The 20521-nt window shown below is 40.4% G+C and overlaps 1 protein-coding gene across 1 annotated transcript in view; it reads right to left on the minus strand.

Annotated features, from left to right (window-relative positions):
• Window positions 1–20521, minus strand: part of AKT3 (AKT serine/threonine kinase 3) — a 288804-nt gene that overhangs the window by 42971 nt on the left and 225312 nt on the right. Inside the window, exons 8-9 of the mRNA XM_077761823.1 lie at window positions 15625–15747; window positions 6612–6740 (exon numbers count right to left, since the gene is read on the minus strand). Coding sequence (XP_077617949.1) covers window positions 6612–6740; window positions 15625–15747 — 252 coding nt within the window. The remainder of the gene's footprint in view (window positions 1–6611; window positions 6741–15624; window positions 15748–20521) is intronic.

Consider the following 20521-nt stretch of genomic DNA (forward strand, 5'->3'; position numbering starts at 1 on the left):
TGGGGTAATTTTTAATATTGTCCCAAAACAGTATAAATGGTAAGTCAGCTCAGGACAGTCAGAAGTCCTTAAATACGCTTGTCTACGCAAGCAGACAGCTTCTACCTGAACTAATCACTGTGCTCTTTCACTTAGTTTTCCTGAGTATGGATGGATCCTTTTCAGAACCATTCAGGAGGATAAAGGTTTTTCAAAAATACCTTAAGAGGAGGAGTGTTACATGAATTGTCATCAAATAAAATATTAGGGACGTACACTGTTTTAGAAAGACTACTAAAGCTTTGTATTTCTACAAAATGCTTAGACATTTCAAGACTTGGTTTCACAACCTGGTAGAAACTGCAGAATTTTGCCCAAGGTCTAAGCAAAATGCTACTGTTTTTTACCTACAGATTATAGGTAACCCTGGTCTCATTCATTTCTCTCAAGATCTCCTGAAGACAATGTTGCCAGAGCCCATCAAATGACGTCTTTTACATCTATTCTTTGTTGTATTTAAAATAAAGAAATAAAATTCCACTTAACGCATTTAAATCAAGTGAGATCCTAACTGCTACCCCCACCCATACTATCTCAAGCTAGCAACAACCTTTACCCTTAATTTATATGATGCTCTCAGCTCATCCTGAAGAAGCGAATCTCCGGCTTTAAATGTATATAAAATTTAACTCCCATTTGTGCTGTTACCTCTATGGCATCACAGTAATTTGGAGCAAATCTTTTGTTTATCAAAATAGTCAGCAAAATATCCTGGTCTATTTCAGATATTTTCAAATTATACACTATATAAAAAATATTAAAGGTAGCAGGCTTCAAAATAAAAGCAATTAACATGACCACAAGTGGATGTTTTCTAAAACATGAGGCTCTGAAAACTAAGACAACATCAAACAATGCATCTTTAGCCACCGGGAAAAAAATATTTTACATTCACACGAAATAAATGTATCTTTGTCTGAACAGCAACCACAACTAGATACTATGTATTTTCCACCAGCCAAGTCATTTTTGTGCAATCTTTTTGTTAGTTCTAACTTGATTATCAAATAATTTTTATTTTTACACTATTACAGAAGTGCATTTCTCTAGGTTTCCAAAACCACCTTATTCAACCTTCCCCATCTGTCACCATCTGCTTCTTTTTAGCATGTACTTTTTGTGTGATCACATAAGCATGTGAAAAATAACTAACATTCAGATGATTATCTGCTGGTACATTTGAGGACTGGGCATAATAAAAGTGAACTGCCAAAACGTACTTAACACTTTTAATTTTGTTGGGTCTTGCATGTAAGCTACATTTGATTTTCAAACTGTTTTACAGTTGGAAAGTTGATCAGGTACTGCTAACTCAAGAGCAAAGCTGAGACTAAATAATTAGCACTGCATAAAATGGTTTGGATTCAATGAGAGCCAAATCAAATAATAAAAAATTTAACAGTAAAATCTTATATGTGATTTCCAATTTCTTTTACAATTTCTACATTGAAAAATGCAGTGTGGATTACAAAAAACAAAATTCCCCCAAAATATCTTCTTGTCCATAATGTACGGCAGGTAAAGTTCTTTCTTCTAATATAAGAAAGAGAAAAAACACATTCATTTAAAACCATACAAACTAGTGCACTTCTAAAGATGTATGACACTAAATGCATATGTTATATCCTGCTAGGACTGTATCTCTCTAATCTCTTAAAAGAAAACACCTGATTTTATTCTTTTATCAATAAATAGCTCTAATTCTTCACCAAAAGAGGCAAGAGAATAGTTGTAAATATTTTTTTTTCTAAGAAAGGGCATTTTTCTACCACAAAAGTCTTCTTTTGGGGGGTTTCTTAAGAAGAAACTTAAGTTTACTTAAAATTTAAGTTTATTTTCAAAATCAGCTAGCAGCCTGACTTCTAGAACACGGAACAACAGGGTTTTGACCTGATCTCTAAGGCTTCTTTGAAGTATCTTTTGATCGCCTTCATGTATCTTTAAGTAGCAAAGCATTTCTGCCGACTGAGACAAGTTAACAGGCGGAGGGTGACTGGGCGGGGTAATGCACAGATTGTACCAAGGTCTCTCCAGAACATGGAAGCAAGTCTTGTGGAGAAAGAGACGATGCTGACAGCGAGCCACTCAGGCTCAGGGACCAGGAATGTATTCTAGGTCCGATCACTCACAGAGTAGGAAGAAGAGTCTTGCAATGACGGAATGTGCCAGAAACTTCAAGGTTCAAGAAATGTGAGGGACACCATCTGAAGTAAAGGGGAGACGCTGGTCTTGCTCTTGCCCAGGGACTCTGACCACGGGTATCTGATCACACTGTTGCCTTGCTCTCAACTCGAAGCAAGTCTCCAAGAGATCAAACCTAAACTCCTTTGCATTCCAATCCCGCTGTGTGTCCAGCCTCCCCTCCTGTCTCCCTTGAGCTGCCCCCAGACCCTCCCAGCAGGCTTACGCAGCCCGCCTTCTCCCACCACGCTGGGCAGATCCCCAGTGGGATAATTACTTTCTTGCACGGTCAGGACGGTCTTCCATCCCTCAGCACCCCGGGAGACAGCAAGACGCTCGAGGACAAAAACCATTTCTTACTGTCTTTCTGTTCCCTGCCCCCAACGTCATGCATGACACCTGATAAATGCTCAGGAAGTACCTCTTTAACGAACGAGAGTATTCTATAGTGAAATGGTCCATATCAGAGAGCAGAAAAGAGGACTTCAATTCTTGTTCTTAAAAGTAAAACACATTCAAATTTACCCCTATTTAACAAAAATGCCGTGACTGACAGAAATACTTAAAAATTTAAGAATTTAAATTGCATGAGGAGTTAGAACTGTCATCCCCAAATGGTAACTACCATGATAAAAAATCAGGGCCCGAGACTGTATTTAGAAATCAGCCATGGGGGCACTTGGGTGGCTCAGTCGACTGAGTGTCAGACTTCGGCTCAGGTCATGATCTCAGAGTTCGTGAGTTTGAGCCCCGCATCGGGCTCTATGCTGACGACTCGGAGCCTGGAGCCTGCTTCAGATCCTGGTTCTCCCTCTCTCTCTGTCCCTCCCATGCTCATGCTCTGTCTCTGTCTTTGTCTCTCTCCCTCTCAAAAATAAACAAACATTAAAAAAATATCGGAATCAGCCACGGGTATAGAAATTGCCATTAAAGACCAGACTTCTGCAATATTCCTTTAAAAACAAAGAAAAATAGGTACACAGAAATGTTTTCTTGCCTTTTTTTTTTTTTAAAGAAATGGATTTCTTGGGCATTGTAAAGTTTCTGTTTAGGAACAACTGGACCCCTCTCGCATGAAACCCTAGGTTTTGTTCTTCAGTTGATGATATAAGCATGTAAAACAGTATCTTTGTTTCTTCGGAGATCATCTGCTTCTGAATGAGATGTGTTTATCTTCTTCAGAAGTAATTTCCCCTAACTGTGACACAACTAATTTTGTTATTCTAAATACAGGATAGTACTATCCATGGCACACAGAGAGCGGGGGTATGAACTCCAGAGAAACAAAGAATTTGTTTTTCATGATATTCACAAAAATAACTCTCTTCTAGAAAATAGGAGCTTGTATTTGAATGAAGAACAGTGTTCCTAAAATTTTACCTAATTCACCACAGTAAATGGGAGAATCTTAAACTCTAAGTTTTATAACAGAGAAAAATAGTATTTTTGGCATGCCTCAAGAAAATAATACTTGGAAATGTACTGCATTTCAAGTTATTAGCACTTATTTATAATTATGCAACAATCTTGAAATGTAAATTTACTAATTAAAAAGCTATTATAGTAACAAACTGGCATGACTTATACATGTATAGGAAATGCTAGTATTCTCAATACAATGTATTCCTACTGCCTAATATCTCTTCACCTTTTCTTGTTGAGCATTTATAAAGCATTCATTTTAAAACTGACAATCATTCACATCTATAAGTGGCCTTGCCAGGGTGACTGTTAGGGCCCATCATATCTGTCGTTAAAAAAGCGAAAGTGGCCTCTCTCAGATGGACCTGGTTAGAATCCTGATCCTCTCTCCACCACCTCCCTGCTGCGTACAGATTCCACTGAAAACAAGTTCTGATCCTCAGTCCCCTCACCTTTTAAGAAACATCAAGGACGCGATCACAAAAGGTCATTCCAGACGTGCACCGCAGCTTCCAGACGTGTACTGCACCTATACAGCAGGAGTTCAGTCAACTGTAGTCTCCAGCCACCAGAGATCGGATGCCTGCCTCGGTCTGTGGCTCCAGCCACACTAACCTTCCCACACTGGAGTTTAAGGGAAGAACTGGGCTTGTTCCTGCCTCAGGGGTTTGCCCTTGGTGCTCCCTGTGTCTGGAAAGCTCGTTCCCCCCACCCTGCAGTGGATGCCTCCTCAGCATTCCGGTCTCTGGTCAAGCCTCACTTCCCCCAACATCCTATCTGTAGGAGACTGTATCTTCCAAAGAATCTCCCATCTCACATGTTCTTCTACATCGGGGAAGTGGGAGGCAAGGTCACCACCCCTTCAATCTGTAGGTTCAGGCTGCTCAATCAGCAAGCACAGGACAGGGACCATGTGCACTTTTGAAACCAGGCCACAGAAGAGGATGCATGCACAAATGTTCACAGTAGCATTACAGCCCCAGATTGGAGGCAAACCAAAAGTCCACTGACTGCTGAATGGATAAACCAAATGTGGCATATCCATATGATGGAGTATTATTTGGTCCTAAAAAGGAATGAAGTACACTAAAATGGTAAAAAACGTGGACGCACCTTGAAGACCTACTACGTGAAAGAAGCCAGACAATCAGCCCCATATTGTAGGATTCCACTGACGAAAGTATCCGGAATGGGCACATCTATAGATACAGAAAGTGGATTGTAGCTGCCGGGGGGAAGGGGGCTAATGGGTATGGGTTTTGTTGTCGGAATGATGAAAATACTCTGGAATTCAACCGAAGTGACAGGTGTATAATTTTGTGAACACAGTAAAAACCACTGCTGAATTTCACGGTATGTGACCTGTACTTTAATAAAATTATTAAAAATATACTATGAAAAGGAATTTGCAAACAACTACTAAAACATTTCTTAATGGTTTACCAGGTGAACAAAAAGAACAAAAACGGAACAAAGAAAAGGGAAGCAGCTTGTAACTTGTTCCCAGGGACACTCATCACTTTTTTAAAGTTTCTTTTTGTTTATTTTGAGAGAGTGAGAGCACGCACGCAAGCGGGGGAGGGGCAGAGAGCGAGGGAGTCAGGGTTCTGCACTGACAGCACAGAGCCCAATGAGGGGCTCAGACTCACGAACCACATATTCCTATTCATGACCTGAGCCGGAATCAGGGGTCAGATGCTCAACTGACTGAGCCCGCAAGGCGCCCCTAAGACACTTACTTTTAGAACCCAAAGCCAAAGAAGTGTGGCTGCCCTGAAGCCATCAGGTTACGAGGAAGCCAGCACCACAGGGCGACGTGGAGGCTCTAAATAATCGCCCCCGGTGACAGCCCTGTTAGGGTACCAGTGGACAGGAGCATGGGCTGTCAGACACAGGAGTGAAGAAGCTTTCAGGTTCCAGCCTCCAGCCAAACATTCAGCCCATGGCTGTGCGTCCTTCCAGCTGAGGCCCCGATGCTGTGGAGCAGAGAGATAAGCCACCCCTGCTGTCCCCTGACTACTCCTGACTCTGAATTCGAGATCACACAGAACTGTTGTTTTTGTTACACGGCGAGAGGCATTTGAACTCTGTCTGAAATAGCCACCGTGCCACACCCTTCCCTTTACCTAGCTTTATCTTCTCCCTGGCACTAATTCATTAGCTGACATTATGTTATTTACCAATTTTTGTTGTTTCACTCCGTAGAGCAGGGTCTTTTGTGTCTTGCTCCCATATCACATCACCCAGAAAAATACCCAATACACAGTAGACACATAATATGTATTTGTTGAACAAACAAATCAGTGGATTACTGTGGAACCCTCAGCATGGGGAGGTCACTGGTTGGGACTTGCTTTGGCATGAGTTCCAAAATGTGGTTACTGTCATTTCATTTACTTTCCCTATAACAAGAAAGCATGAAAATTCACAACACTACATATGTGAATTATCACTGTGTCTGTTTCGAAGGGAAATTCAAGGTAGTTCATGAAATGTCATCCAATTACTTGATTTTAATAAGTTAATCAAAACAGGCATAATCAAAAACTAAAATGTATCTGGACAAAAAATAAAAATCGACTTACTCTGTGGAAGTTAGTACCTTTGTGCTCATAAAGTTTATAAAATTTAATTTCTACATATTCTTACTCTGTCATACTACGTTAAACCAGTGAGAGCAAAAGAGATGTGATTGCTGTTGCTGGAATTTAAGAAACAAAACAAACAAGCCAAGGAAAAATTTAAAAAGAGGCAATCCAAGAAACAGACCCTTNTAAGGAAGGCACCTGTCCTGATGAGGCCAGTGTTTCATCACTGTTTTGTACACCTGAAACTAACACTACACCGTACATTAACAACACTGGAATTACAATTATAAAAAAGCAGTAAGTACTGCAATGTTTTTTAATGCTTAACAGTCTACCCTACAAACCACTCTTATCTCCCCTATGAATGGGGGCATGGCCTACCTCTGGTGCCAGGTACTCTGGTGTACCACAGAATGTCTTCATGGTGGCCGCATCTGTGATCCCTTCTTTGCAAAGTCCAAAATCTGTAATTTTTATGTGGCCATCTTTATCCAGCATCAGATTCTCCAACTGTGTAGTAAGAAAAATGACATAATTTGTTTTATATTTTTCAAAAACAGGAAAACACAGTTTTGAAAAATGACTGAATGCTGAGTAAGATATTTTGGAAAGAGGACGTAGCTGTAGTTAATAGAACTTTCAGAGCTTACAAACCCCACAGCTTCCTAACTCATGGAGAAAGAAACAGGTTTTATCAAATACTTCATGAGGATAAAATTGGTGATTAAAAAAATTTTTTTTTAATGTTTATTCATTTTTTGAGAGACAGAAACAGAGCATGAGCAGGCAAGGGGCAGAGAGAGGAGACACAGAATCCGAAGCAGGCTCCAGGCTCTGAGCTGTCAGCACAGAGCCCGACGCGGGGCTCAAACCCACAAACTGCAGGATCATGACCTGAGCCGAAGTCAGATGCTTAACTGACTGAGCCACCCAGGCGCCCCAAAATTAGCGATTTTTAAAACAATGGGAGTAAGAGCCATTATTGTGTAATTCCTGAGAATTAACACCTAAATAACTTTTCAAAGCAAACATCAGTTCTTAATCCTTTTTTTTTCGGTCCTTAAATTGTGATCTAAACAATCCCAAAGAGATGAGCACCTTCTTCTAGATCTATACAGATGGTTTTCAACAATTTCTCTCGGGAATCTATTGCTATTATAAAATATTCACTTACAGAAATGTTTTTTGGTGGTTGTTGCAAATCAAACCTAAATCTTATTTTGTAAGGTAAGGCAATATCCTCTTTTGAAGGTCTTTGTAATAAAGAAATACCAACCCTTTTAAACATAAAAAGAAGAAGAATATCAAAGTCAAACATTCAACAGTTAATGAAAATATAATGCAAATACTATAAAACTGGAATCTCTTTGAACCCACTAAATCCAAAACAGCAAAGAGAATCTCAAAGATTTAACCAAGTACCAAGACCATTTGTCTCAAGCACAAATTATAAAATGTAAGGGGACGGAGTTTGTGCAAAGTCAACGCACTTAAAACTAGGAACCATAGCTGATCTTCTCCTGACTTGAGCCTAACCTTATGACTGTCATCACACAAATACATGTGAGTTCTGAGCTGTGATCCTAGGGAGTCACACAAACAGGCTGCCACCCCTGCTCAGTCATCTAGACAGAATCTAAAGGCACAGGTAAGAAATATACACACAAAGAAACACACGCAGAAGAGGTATTAGCAGGATAAATGACAATTCTCTCACTTCAGAAGCACTTCATCTCCTGCACGTGAGGACATGACAGTGCTTACCTGAGCCCAGAAGTCAAGATCAATTTCAAAACAGAACCCCATATAAGAATATGAACAGATCTCAATCACATAAAATGTGACATTATAATTTGTCATATTTTCCAAAGGCTTATAAACAAGAAACCAAAGACAGTTAAGTAAGTTACGCTCACAAAGGAGAGATCCGAACAGACCTCAGTCCTTGCGTAGAGGCCCAGATGCTCCCCCAGCTGAGCTGAATGCTCCGAACCTGGTTCATGTACTGCACTGACTGCAGAGAAGGGCGTCTTTCACTGGTCTACAGAAAGGTGAACAAACACTATATTGTTGAACCTTTCATTTTATTTTAAGTTTGAGAGATGTGTGCACATACATGCAAGAGGGGGACAGGCAGAGAGAGAGAGAGAGAAAGAGAATCCCAAGTAGGCCCCGTGTTGTTAGCACAGAACCCAATGCGGGGCTTGATCTCACAAACCATGAGATCAAGAATCAGAGATTCAATGGACTAGGCCACCCAGGCACCCCAAGACAAAACCAAGTCAAGTCCTTAAAGGTCTTTTAAAAATATTTAAAAATCTCTTTTATTAATATATTACATAAAAATTCTTATAAAAACTTCAAATAATACATAATAATATTGAGGAGAATGTGAACGTGCTATCTACTCCATTACTTTCCTGTTCTTCTGTGTTGGGAGCGTATTATGTTATTCCTCTTAAAATTTTTTTTAATGTTTGTTTATTTTTGAGAGAGAGAGGAAGAGAGGAAGGGAGGGAGGGAGGGAGGGAGAGGGAGAGGCAGAGAGAAAGGGAGACATAGAATCCGAAGCAGCTCCAGGCTCTGAGCCATAAGCACAGAGCCGGGCTCACACCCATGAAGCATGAGATCATGACTTGAGCTGAAGTTGGATGCTTAACCAACGGAGCCACCCAGGCGCCCCTACATCAATCCTCTTCATATACTTTATGTGCAACGGGAAGTACTCATGGAAACATGATACCATGCACTATTTCTCCACATTCTGACAAGGCTATTTGGGAGTGGATGGACACAGAAGTAAGAAAATACATAAACGCTATTTTTTAATACCAAGAAGTATACATATTTTTAAAAATCCCGATTTACACCTAATTCTCTAGGCTCATATCTCAGCTCTAAGATGCCAGGGGTTGAGGGACAGGGAATGACCGGAGAGGCAGGCCAGGGCTGGAGTGAGGAGCAGGCTGAACATGACCAAGACTCCCAGTCGGCCCACAACTAAGGGCTTTTCTCGAGACACAGGACTTAGAAGTTGTGTAACTGGGGAAGTCTGGGGCAAACCAGGCAGTGGGTCATCCTACTTATTTTACAAATTAGCTTCGTAAAAAGCCATTACAAGACTATAGTAAGAAAAAAGGGGTCCGTGTGAGAGATGGGGAGAGGGTCACGGAGATGGGTGGAGGCAGCGTACTGCATGGGAGGCAGCAGAGAGCAAAGTGGGTCAGATAACGGAGTCAAGTCAGAGAACAGGCAGTGAATCCAACGGAGTCAAGTCAGAGAACAGGCTGTGAATCCAAGCTTTGCCCTTACTCACTGTGTGACCCTGGGCCTGCTATTGATTTATGTGTCCCTCAAATTCCTCTATGAACCAGAGGTAAATAACGGTAACAGCCAATGAGGTTCCTCTGAGAATTAGAGATACTGAATGCAGAACTTAACACACTGTAAACATTCAATAAATGGATTGATCATTTATTACCTGTGGAGAGTTTAATGGCTAAATTACAAGTCATCAAAATGGCGTGTGCTTTTCGGGATGATGCAGGAAAGTTCAGGAACGGAACCCAATAAAACACCTGGGTCAGCTCAGTGACTTCGTTAAAAACACTTTCAATACTCAACAATTTCTTTTGCATAAAGCAACAAAAGATAAATGCTTTATAATTTTTGAGTCTGTTTTTCATTTGTATCAACAACAGATGTATCACCTTCCAGAAATGATATCCCCAAACCTACTCTTGTATAAACATAGATCAGGGGTAACTATCCAGTCTTGTTTAAAAAAATAATAATAATTCGGCACAGAAGCATCACAAAGTCTCTGCAAAATGTTAAGAACCATCAGTGTTGTGATTCACAAACGTGAAGGAGGCAGAGAAAACCTGAAAGTTTTCAGAGGGGACAGATAGCTCAGATATAATGAAAAAAACCTGCAAACCACTTCCCCCATGTATTTAACACTGAAGGGGGTTTAGTCACACCTTCTGTGTAAAGGAGAAAGAAAAAATTTACAAATGTTCTCTCTTTGGTTCTCTCTCCCGAAGGCTGTCTTTTCGGTTAGCCGGAAAGTGCACAATTCGCAGCACTACTGGCTGAATGCGCAGCTACTCTCCATTTGTAACCTTCAGATCCACCCATTTTTACCTCCCATCAGTCCTGGTTTCCAGGACGGGGAGCAGGCATTGCATCTATGCGCCATGGATGCATCCACCGGCAAAAGTAACGACGTTGTCTAATAAGAGGCTTGACATAAAAGATTATATATTAAAAATGTGGGTAATGCTTACTATTTGCCCAGTTAGGGAGGGCTGTTACCTAACAGTTCATGCTTTCGGGAACGGAAAAAAATATTAGATGTGTACCTCACAGAGTCCCATACAGAAAGGCAACATTTGTACCCAGCAGAAGCGGACAGCCATTACCTGCTGGAGGGTCTTGATTCAGCATACATACGGAAAAATATGGTCGATTTTGAAATCTTTTCTCTCTTGTGCTTTGTGGACAAGAAGTCACAGTAATAAAGTACTATGCTCCTTTTCATTCTTGCTGGCACGTGGCATAACATTAAATGCTAAAGAGCCTCGCTGTCTTTAATACAGTGTTTCCTAACACTTCACAGTACAATAAAACATGAAATTTGCAGGGCGTACCAGGATCCACGGAGGCTCCTTGAACCACCTTGCGGGCCGAAGGCATCCACAGCCTGGGTGCAGCTGTAAAGTGATTTGTGGTGCATAGCCTGCGAAGCTCTACTCTACACCAAGCCGGCGAAGTGTTTTATGCTTTCCAATACAATATTCTAGTATAGATACACATTCTAATGTCTAGCTATCATACGTACATCTTAGGTACATTTTACTTAAATAGCTGACACTGTAATTAAACACAGGAATGAAAACAACCCTTCCCAAGGGTCTGATGGCTGCTGGAGCAGAACTGACGGTCCCCTCACTCACCACCCCCCCCACTCCCGCTGTGCTGCAGCTACATCAGACTCTGCATCTGCTACCAAGACAGCTCAGGCCCAGGAAGGGAGTACGGAATTCATCCTCCGCACACTGCATACTCAGGTTCAGGGCTATCAAAGTGCCAAAATGTCATACCAGTTCACCTGCAGGAACTGACCATGAAGTTAAGAGAGCGTGCTGAAATACTGAAGGGAACACATCTCACTTTGAACCCGCCCAAGCTAGAAAGGGATTCATAGTACAACTACAGAGAGCTCACTCAGGCGGCCAGGCCACTTCGGGACACCACACACAGGGGCACCTGGGGGCTCAGTCAGTTAAGCGTCCAACTTCAGCTTAGGTCATGATCTCAAGGTTGAGTTGGAGCCCGTGCTTGGGATCTCTCTCTCTCTCTCTGCCCCTCCCCACTTGCACTCTCTCCCTCTCAAAATAAATGAATAAACTTTGGGGGGAATAAAACCCTGACTACATATAAGGAACACAGCCCAGTAGTGTAATTTAATCTTAGAGGATGAAGGGGTTCTTAATAGCAGGGGCTTGAAGTTTTTATAGAAGAGGGAATCCACAGAGACTGGTTAGAAGTGGGAGCTGGAGGCTGAGGCCTGAGACAGCAGGTAATAAAGCCAGCATGCTGCTCTCTCCCAGACTGCAGGATTATGGGGCTGAGCACCAGGGGCTGATGAAGACTGGGGTGTGGGTGGGAGGGGGCAAAGCTGTGGGAAAACTCTGAGACCATTCCTCTGTGTCAGCACTGAGCCTCTGAAGTTATCTAAATCTGGGGCACCTGCGTGGCTCAGCTGGTTAAGCATCAAGACTCTTGATTTTGGCTTAGGTCATGATCTCATGGTTCATAAGTTCGAGGATCCTGTATGGGGCTCTGTGCTGACAGTGCAGAGCCTGCTTGGGATTCTCTCTCTCCCCCTCCCTCTACCCCTCCCCTGTTTGCACTCGCACATGCACCCTCTCACACATGCATGCGCTCTCTCTCAAAACAAATACATAAGCTTAAAAAGAAAAAGATTATCTAAATCTATTTGTGGGTTTCTCATATTAATAATGTAGATGATTAAATTAACCATTAAACTCTAATTGGGCAGAAAACAAGATGACATTAACCACCAACAGAATACAATAGCAATGTATGTACTATTTTCTACCTCTTGCCCTGTTACAAACTCTTGGAGAAATTCTTAATGAATTCCAGTATCATTATATGCACCTTTGCATACGCATATGTCCCTATTCAGCCCATTCTGTACTTGGATGGCATGGTCTTTGAAAAGAAATCTTAAACTTGCAAAATAAGAACTAGACAGAAAAGAAGTTTTTAATATAATCTGCACTACTGATGAAATCTTAGAAGAGATTTCTTCAAATTTTTAGGTGATCATGAAGCTATACAGTTTTTCCTAAGTAACCACAAGGAATCTGGGTCCGTAATAAAACAAAATTTTGTATAACGACATGTATTGATAAACAGCAAACTTACTTTTGAGCATGTAACAAAGGCTACAGTAACTTACTGTTGCTATGAACACCAACTTCTTAGGAACTATGGACTGATAAAATATCTTACATTAACTTGCACGTGAAGTAAAGCTTTCCTTCTTGTGATAAATGAGGCATCAGCAAATAGGTACTGATTTATTTGAGAGGCACAGCTATGAGAGGCATCGCAAATGGATTTGCATCTTAGTAAACATAAGGTCATTAGTAAGGAGATGATCAAGACAAATCTGAGACTGATAAAGTGGGCACCTAAATCAGTTTTGGATGATGCTGTTCTTTAACGTATCTGCTGTAAATGTACTTAAAGCATCTATTCTCTTCTCTTCCATGGCATTATTTGAATTTTAGATTTACAAACATCTTCCAGAGTTAATCCAATGTGTTCCCTCCCCAGCGTAGATTTCATTTAGACTCTGGAGAGACAGAAGGGTGTAAGGGGTAGAACACTGGGCCTGGAGCTAAGATTCATGCTGTCTATCATCTTGACTTTCAGTAAGTCACCTGCTAGGCGTCCAGGCTTCAATGACCTCATCTGTCACATATGGACCAACTCAAAGTACTGATGATCCCACGTATAGGGTCTCCTGGATTATGGGCACACGTGACCCTCATATACATTTGAATGCATGGCTTTGAACATTACAGGTACTCTTTTTGGTGTATATTCGTGTATATATTCTGTCCTATGTTATATATGTACTTAGACCTTGAGGCTAATACTATATTAAAAAAATAAACTTAAGAGCAGAGACCACCTAATAGTCTAGTGAAGTTAGTGGTCTATGCATACTTGGACTGGTATTCATACATATGGCCATGGAATAATTTTGATCTAATTCCAACATCAGAAAGGATAGGGAAATGGAAACTCATATTAAATGCAGTTTAATACCAATATGTTGGCTCATTTAATAATGATTAGCAGAGAATATGGACCAAGACCATCCCAATTATAACATTCCTTAGTCAATGCTGCCAATCAAATGGACATTCCTTCCCTTCCTCTTTTAGGTTAATAGTTCTATCTTCCAGCTTTAAGCATTCTGAATGTTACTGAGTACTTCCAGATTATGCTGATTTCCTTAAATCGAGGAAACCCCCTGTTCTCCCTACAACTAGGATCCATAAAATATAACACTTTTTGAGGAGGGAGAGCAGACTCAGAGAAGTGCGAACTATTTCTAAGTCTATTTGGAAATGCCATGTAATTTAAAAGTTTTGCCACTCCATATAACTAATTTGTTTAAAAACATATTAAGATTCGGTTAAGGGGCATTAAGGAGTCTACTCTTGAAATCATTGTTGCACAATATGCTAACTAACTTGGATGTCAATAAAATTTTTTTAATAAATAATGAAATTAAATTAAAAAAAATCAGGATTCAAGACATGTAAACATTAACAGATTATTCGGCTATGCAGACATCAGATACAGAGCATTAATTCCATCACATTCCTTGCCGTGAAAAACTTCAGGCTAAATACAATCATACCATTGACCTGTATTCACCTCTGGTACATTTGGCACTTGCATAGCAGCTCACCCCTGACCTACATGTTTTACAGCTGCTCAGTTCATTTTTCGTAAATACAGTATTTATGGCTTCTTTTAAACTTTAATGCAGAATATGTTATACAAATATACATACTAAATTTCATGATCAGCATGCAGAATGATACTCTGTGAGATGGTTATACCTTATGGTCATTCACAGCATAAAGGTCATGACTAAAAACATCTTCAAAGGTAAGCATTTAAGTGGGTGGTGTAGGAATCACAGTGTTGAAAAGGAGTGGCTCGGAAGTGAGGCTCAGTTGTGATTTCTTTTACATTATTCTAGATCTATACCTCGTTTCATACAGACAGATTTCGCAAAAGACTCCATTAACTTCTATTTCTACAAATCAAATCACACCTTAAATGGGCTAGTATTTAATAAATTAAGCAATTCTGCATCAAATTTGAATAAGTCTATATGATTTACTTTTCATGAAAGCAAGACGGTGGCATTTGCAGTGTGTTCAAAACATATCATGGGATACACTTCCTTAACGTGGCCAGTCCATCAAAACAATGTCACATGAGAACTACTACTACCTTTAATGAGCTACTCCACGTCTCTGCAAACTATGGCCTGGGAGTGAAATCTGGCTGACTGCCCATTCTTGTGAACGCAGTTTCACCAGAACATGGCCGGCCTCGCTCCCGTGCCTACCGCCCATAGGACCAGAGCGGGGTGGGGCGGGGCGGCTGCAGAGCGACTCTGGGCAGCAAAGCCTGAAACAGGTATGTCCGCTCTTTATAGAAAGGATGCTAACCCCGGAGTGTTCCGAGGGCCTCGTCAGGAAGGAACTCAGAGAAGTGAAGTCACCATTGCCCGTAAAACAATGTAGTGCTTTTGAAAATGGAAATCAAGCAAACTCATAAAAGGCTGTATTAAAAGGCTTCAGGGATTTAAAGTCACCGCAAAGTTACTACCAAAATCAAAGTAAGTATTCCCACCCCCCATAAACAGCATCATTATCATACAAGTTTCATCCATCCATCTTAGGATGGTAAGACTATAACAATGAGACTTACTTTAGAACTTCCCTGGCAAAGGCACTTGATTCTTAATCAGATGTTTAACATTACTCACAAAGATCCAGAAAAACGAAACAATTATTGGCAGGTCATAGCTGACCAAAGCCATGACACAGACACTTGAAACCTCGGACAGAAAGGAACTAAATACGTATCAGCGAATGGAATTCCTGTCAAATAAAATAAACGACATTCTTAAATAGAGTGCTTTTTTTTTTAATTTTGCCAACGAAATCTGCTTTTCTCCAAACTGTATAACTCCGTAATTACTTTGTGTTTGTCCCTATAGTCTCTGCAAGAACAAATTTTGATTACTTTTTTTTTTTTTTACCTTGAGATCACGGTACACAATCTTTCCGGAATGTAGATAGTCCAAGGCAGAGACAATTTCTGCACCATAGAAACGTGTGCGGTCCTCGGAGAACACCCGCTCTCTCGACAAATGGAAAAACAGCTGCAGGGTAAACAGCAGGGACAGGATTGTAATAATTACTGATTTAGTGGGGGAAATTAACACAAACATAAAACACCCCTCATCACCATATTGTGATGATAGATAGTGTGCTCTCAGTGGACGCAGAGCACTCTTACACAGCAGCTGGCTTATCTTCTCCAGGTTTCCGAGGGGAGACTGCGAGCTGTTAAATCAGCGTTTTAATCAATATACCAATCTTGTTTAAGGCATTCTGCTTGCTACCCATTTAACCTTCAGTTACCAGAGGAAAAAAGTACGCATCATCAGACTGCATTTCCCCTCACGGTCCTGTTGCTTCACTCTTTCAAGGATTAGGTAGCGAGATATTATTAAAATAAATGAACACAGCAGAGGTAATATTTCTACTTGGGTATTTGATTTGTATTTGATTTCAAAGGAAGGCCTGCTGATTCGCTAAAATGGATCGATGTGAACTTGCTTTCTTCTACCCTGCTCTTGGTTCATGAGATCCCTAGAAATGTTTTCGAAGTTTAAATCAATGTTTTCTACAATGACAAACCATAAGGCTTCAAGTTTTTATTTCAGTAGTGACCAAAGGGGACTGAGGAGCTCCCATTAGTCCTCTTGCAGTGTTATTTCAATAATAACTACACCACCAACCTCTCCTTATATAATCGCTTAAAACCATAAGCCCATCCCCTTCCTGTGAATCAGCTACAGGATTAACGGATGTCCCCGGGTGCTCACTGTGGCCACGCACTTGGCTGTCCATTTACACCAGCTCCTTATTTACGAAACTGCCCATCTCATCTCTCAGTTCAACACTGCATATGAGGAAGGAGCAGGTTCTGGGCACTATGATTTGACTCTTCATGTACTATTTCACTGTATTAAGAAATCCGCCAAGAACAATGCAGGTTTGTTAATAGCACTGAGAACACTGCTAGGTATCACAGTAAGTACTCAGTACAGGTCTGTGATGAGAGAAATGAGCCAGTCAGTCAGTGTGCCCTTGACTATGGATCAGGAATTAACTACACCTTCACAGGGATTATGGACCTGGTGCTCCAACAAATGTGTAACAATTATGGTTAACCAAGATTTGTTCCTCACACAGCGAACCTTAATTTAAACTACATAAAAGAGATTCCCTACAATTTTTTCCCCTTCTTTCTTCTCCACCTCCACTGGAGTGTATCACTGTTTTAAGATAAATTTTATGTGCTGTCCACTGTCACAGTGAAGAGCAGAAGATAATATGATGTAACAACTGCCAGAAAAGACTGACATAAATCAGTTATAGTAAAACTAAAATATTTGGCACATTGTCTCTAAACTCTAATGCTATCTTGTCACATTTTATCAAATCTAAGATGCTCTTGATTGGAACTCCATCACCATTTTAAACAGCAAGAAACAAAAAGTTGGGGCGCCTGGGTGGCTCAGTGGGTTAAGTGTCCAACTCTTAGTTTCGGCTCAGGTCATGATCTCACAGCTCATGGGATCAAGCCCCATGTCGAGGCTTACATTGGGCTTCGTGCTGACAGTGCAGAGCCTGCTTGGAGTCTCTCTCTCCCTCTTTCCGTACCCTTCCCTGGCTAGCATAAGGGCGGTCTCTCTCTCTCTCTCTCTCTCTCTCAATAAATAAATGAAAAAACAAAAAACAAAAAAGCGGTCTATTAAAAATATAATAAACTGTTAAATATAAAAGTCAATATAGAAGGCATTCTGACTACAGAAATGTTAAGTATGTCTTACAAGTGATCAAATATAGTATGCCAAAAATAAAACCACTGCATACAATTACGCAGGGATATTTCTCAAAATTCACTCACTTATACAGGCAGATATATATTATTAATGCATAACCATTCAAATCGGGACAAGAGGCAAAAAGAAGTTCCCATCATCAGTAAAGGCCTTCTGAAAACTTTCCAGGCCAAATAACTTCTGTCGTCCTGTATACAAAATACTGGGATGAAGGAACCCCTGTGATCTCTATGTAGATTTCTGACCATCTTCTAATGGGATGAAAATACTGTCTAGATTTCTAAATTTTCTTCAAACAAAGTCAAGCCTCCCTACACAAAAGATAAAGATCCTCCCTAAATCAATATAATACGTGCAATCTTTCTACAGCTTCGCTTAGACCATATTCTTCAGTTTGTCGCCCAGCCAATTTCTATAAAAATATCAGCTAAAAAAAAAAAAAAATGATACTTAAGGAGAAGACTCTATTTATTTCTCAATCTGCTGTCCTCTGATGTATGCCCTTGTTACCTTATGGAACTCATTCTTGCTATGATAACCCAGAATCTCTTAATTGCCAAATCCAATGATCTATTTATAGTCTGTGTGTCTTCCTGTACTGGAACTGAGGACATCAGCTATTGGCGCCCTTCTGGAACGTGTCCCTTGCCGTTGGTAATACAGCTCTCTCCTGATTTTCTAGCTTACTCTCTGGATAGTTCTTCTCAGTTTCTACCTTGGCTTTAAACCAACTTTCCACTTAGTGAGCATTAATTATTCTCAAGTCACTGTGTTGGGCACTAGGAAAGGGGAAAAGATAGCACAGAGATATAGAGAAATCCTATGAAAAAAAATTAAAAGACTAAGACACAAGGAAAAAAGAGAAAAGGACACAGACAATTAAAATGAGAGGAATACAAATGAACACAGCTGATGAAAACATGCCATGTTATAATAATCAATAAAGTGGAGATAAACACGTCAATGAGGCAATTTAGCATATCCAGAAATAGCACCATCAAGGAAAGTATTGTGAGGTATCTTCATATGCTCGTGGCTGGGATGTAAGCAGATAGCAACTCTTCACGGGGCAACTGGCAATAGATACTATGATAATTTTTAAAGCATCACAGTTTCTCTTCTAGAAATTTCCTTTTTAAAAAAAGAAAATGTGTAAGTTTTCCACATTAAGGATATTCCCTGTAGCAGTGTACACAGGACAAAAGTGTGAAAATAGCCTCCTACCATGCTGAAAAATATCAGATTTCTCATCTAATTCCCTATGAAAACAAACTTCTGATATAACTAATAGTTACACATAAAATATTAAACTAATAATTAAAAAACTAAAAAATTAGAATAAAAAATCCATGGGACAGCCTTACCCTCTTGCCCTACACAACTAGGCAGAAACACATAAAACAAGGAAATGACAACTGAGAAAAATATGTAACAGGATTCTTTTTAAATATTGGACAAGAGGCAGCATGGGACCAAGACCCTTCCGAAAAGAGAAACAAATAGTGAGTCCTAAAGCCACCCGCCTTCTGTCTGAGGGCACTGCATGGAACGTCAGTGGCAGGAAGCATGACTCAAGGTCTCACCACTGGAGAGGGAGAGCAGATTCTGAGGAGGGTGAGGTAGATGGCATTTGCTAAACAGAACACCAGTGAGCAAGAAGCTACCCCAAATCCACATCGTTCAGTATGCCATGGAGTAGTGAGCAATGTGTGTGTGAGGCTAAACACTAGACAAACCAGCAGAGAAGGAATGGAGACCTGTGTGTCAAATAATTGCCAGAGCTCACTCAGAGCTGAGAGACATTCAACTTCAAATCAGCCGAAAGAGTGTCCTTACCGAACAGCCAGGCATTCAGTGGGTATTTTGAAAAAATCAAAGCAGAAGTTAAACCTACGTTATTATCAAGGCTAACAAATATGAAGAAGACAACAAAACCCAGACATTCGTGTAAAATTCCAATGATCTAGTATGCAATCAGTAATTAGTAAGACATAAGGAGAGGAGGGAAATAGGGCCCATAACCAAGAGAAGAATCAGTCATTAGACACAGACCTTAAAAATAGCAGAGAGGATGGAATTAATAGACTGGCTTTAAAATAGTACATAAGATAAGGGAAAATAGAAATAGAAATGGGACTTCTGGAGAGAAAGCATACAATATCTGAAAATTTTCAATAGATGGGATTAACAACAAATTAGACACTGCAAGAGAAGAAAAGCAATATAAAACTACAGTAAAAGAAATGATATAAATTGTAACTAAAAAAAAAAAAATAGCTTCAGTGACCAGATGACAGCATCAAGGAGGCTAACATATATGTTAACAGCAGTTCCTGAGAAAGGGAGGGAGACATTTGCAAAATAATGCCCCAAATTCTCCAAACTTGGATAAAAATGACAAATGCATACATCTGCATAGCTCAACGAAACCCAACGTGATGAAAACTCACAAACACGCATGAACTACTGAAACATCAAAAGTCAGAGCACATTCAAATCACTGAGAAAGTGGTGATAGAAAATCTTTTAAAAATTCTGAGAGTGGAGTGGCGCCTGCATGGCTCGGTTGGTTAAGCGTCCGACTTCATCTCAGGTCACGATCTTGCAGTATGCTGAGTTTGAGCCCCGCGTCGGGCTCTGTGCTGACAGCTCAGAGCCTGGAGCCTGCTTTGGATTCTGTAATCCTTCCCTACTCATGCTCTCTCTCTCAAAAGTAAATAAACATTAAAAATTTTTTTTTAAATTGTGAGGGTGGAGAAACATTACATACAGAAGAACAAATAGGAGAATAACCCTAGATTTTTCAGAGGCTACAGAAGGAAAAAAGGCAATGGAGCAATATGGCCAAGTGGCTAAATGGAAAACAAAAAGGCATCTTAAAATTCTGTACCCAGTGGGAAAATCCATATAGGAGGGAGCAGCAGACGTGAGAAAAAGGCTAAGGCCAGGGAAAGAGACCCTGGAAAAGATCAGTTGGAACGGTCATAGGCTCACAGAGCCCAAAGTACTTTGCATCCTCGCC

The sequence above is a fragment of the Crocuta crocuta genome, unplaced genomic scaffold (genome assembly GCF_008692635.1).
Source record: "Crocuta crocuta isolate KB4526 unplaced genomic scaffold, BGI_CrCroc_1.0 scaffold243, whole genome shotgun sequence".
Lineage (NCBI taxonomy): Eukaryota > Metazoa > Chordata > Mammalia > Carnivora > Hyaenidae > Crocuta > Crocuta crocuta.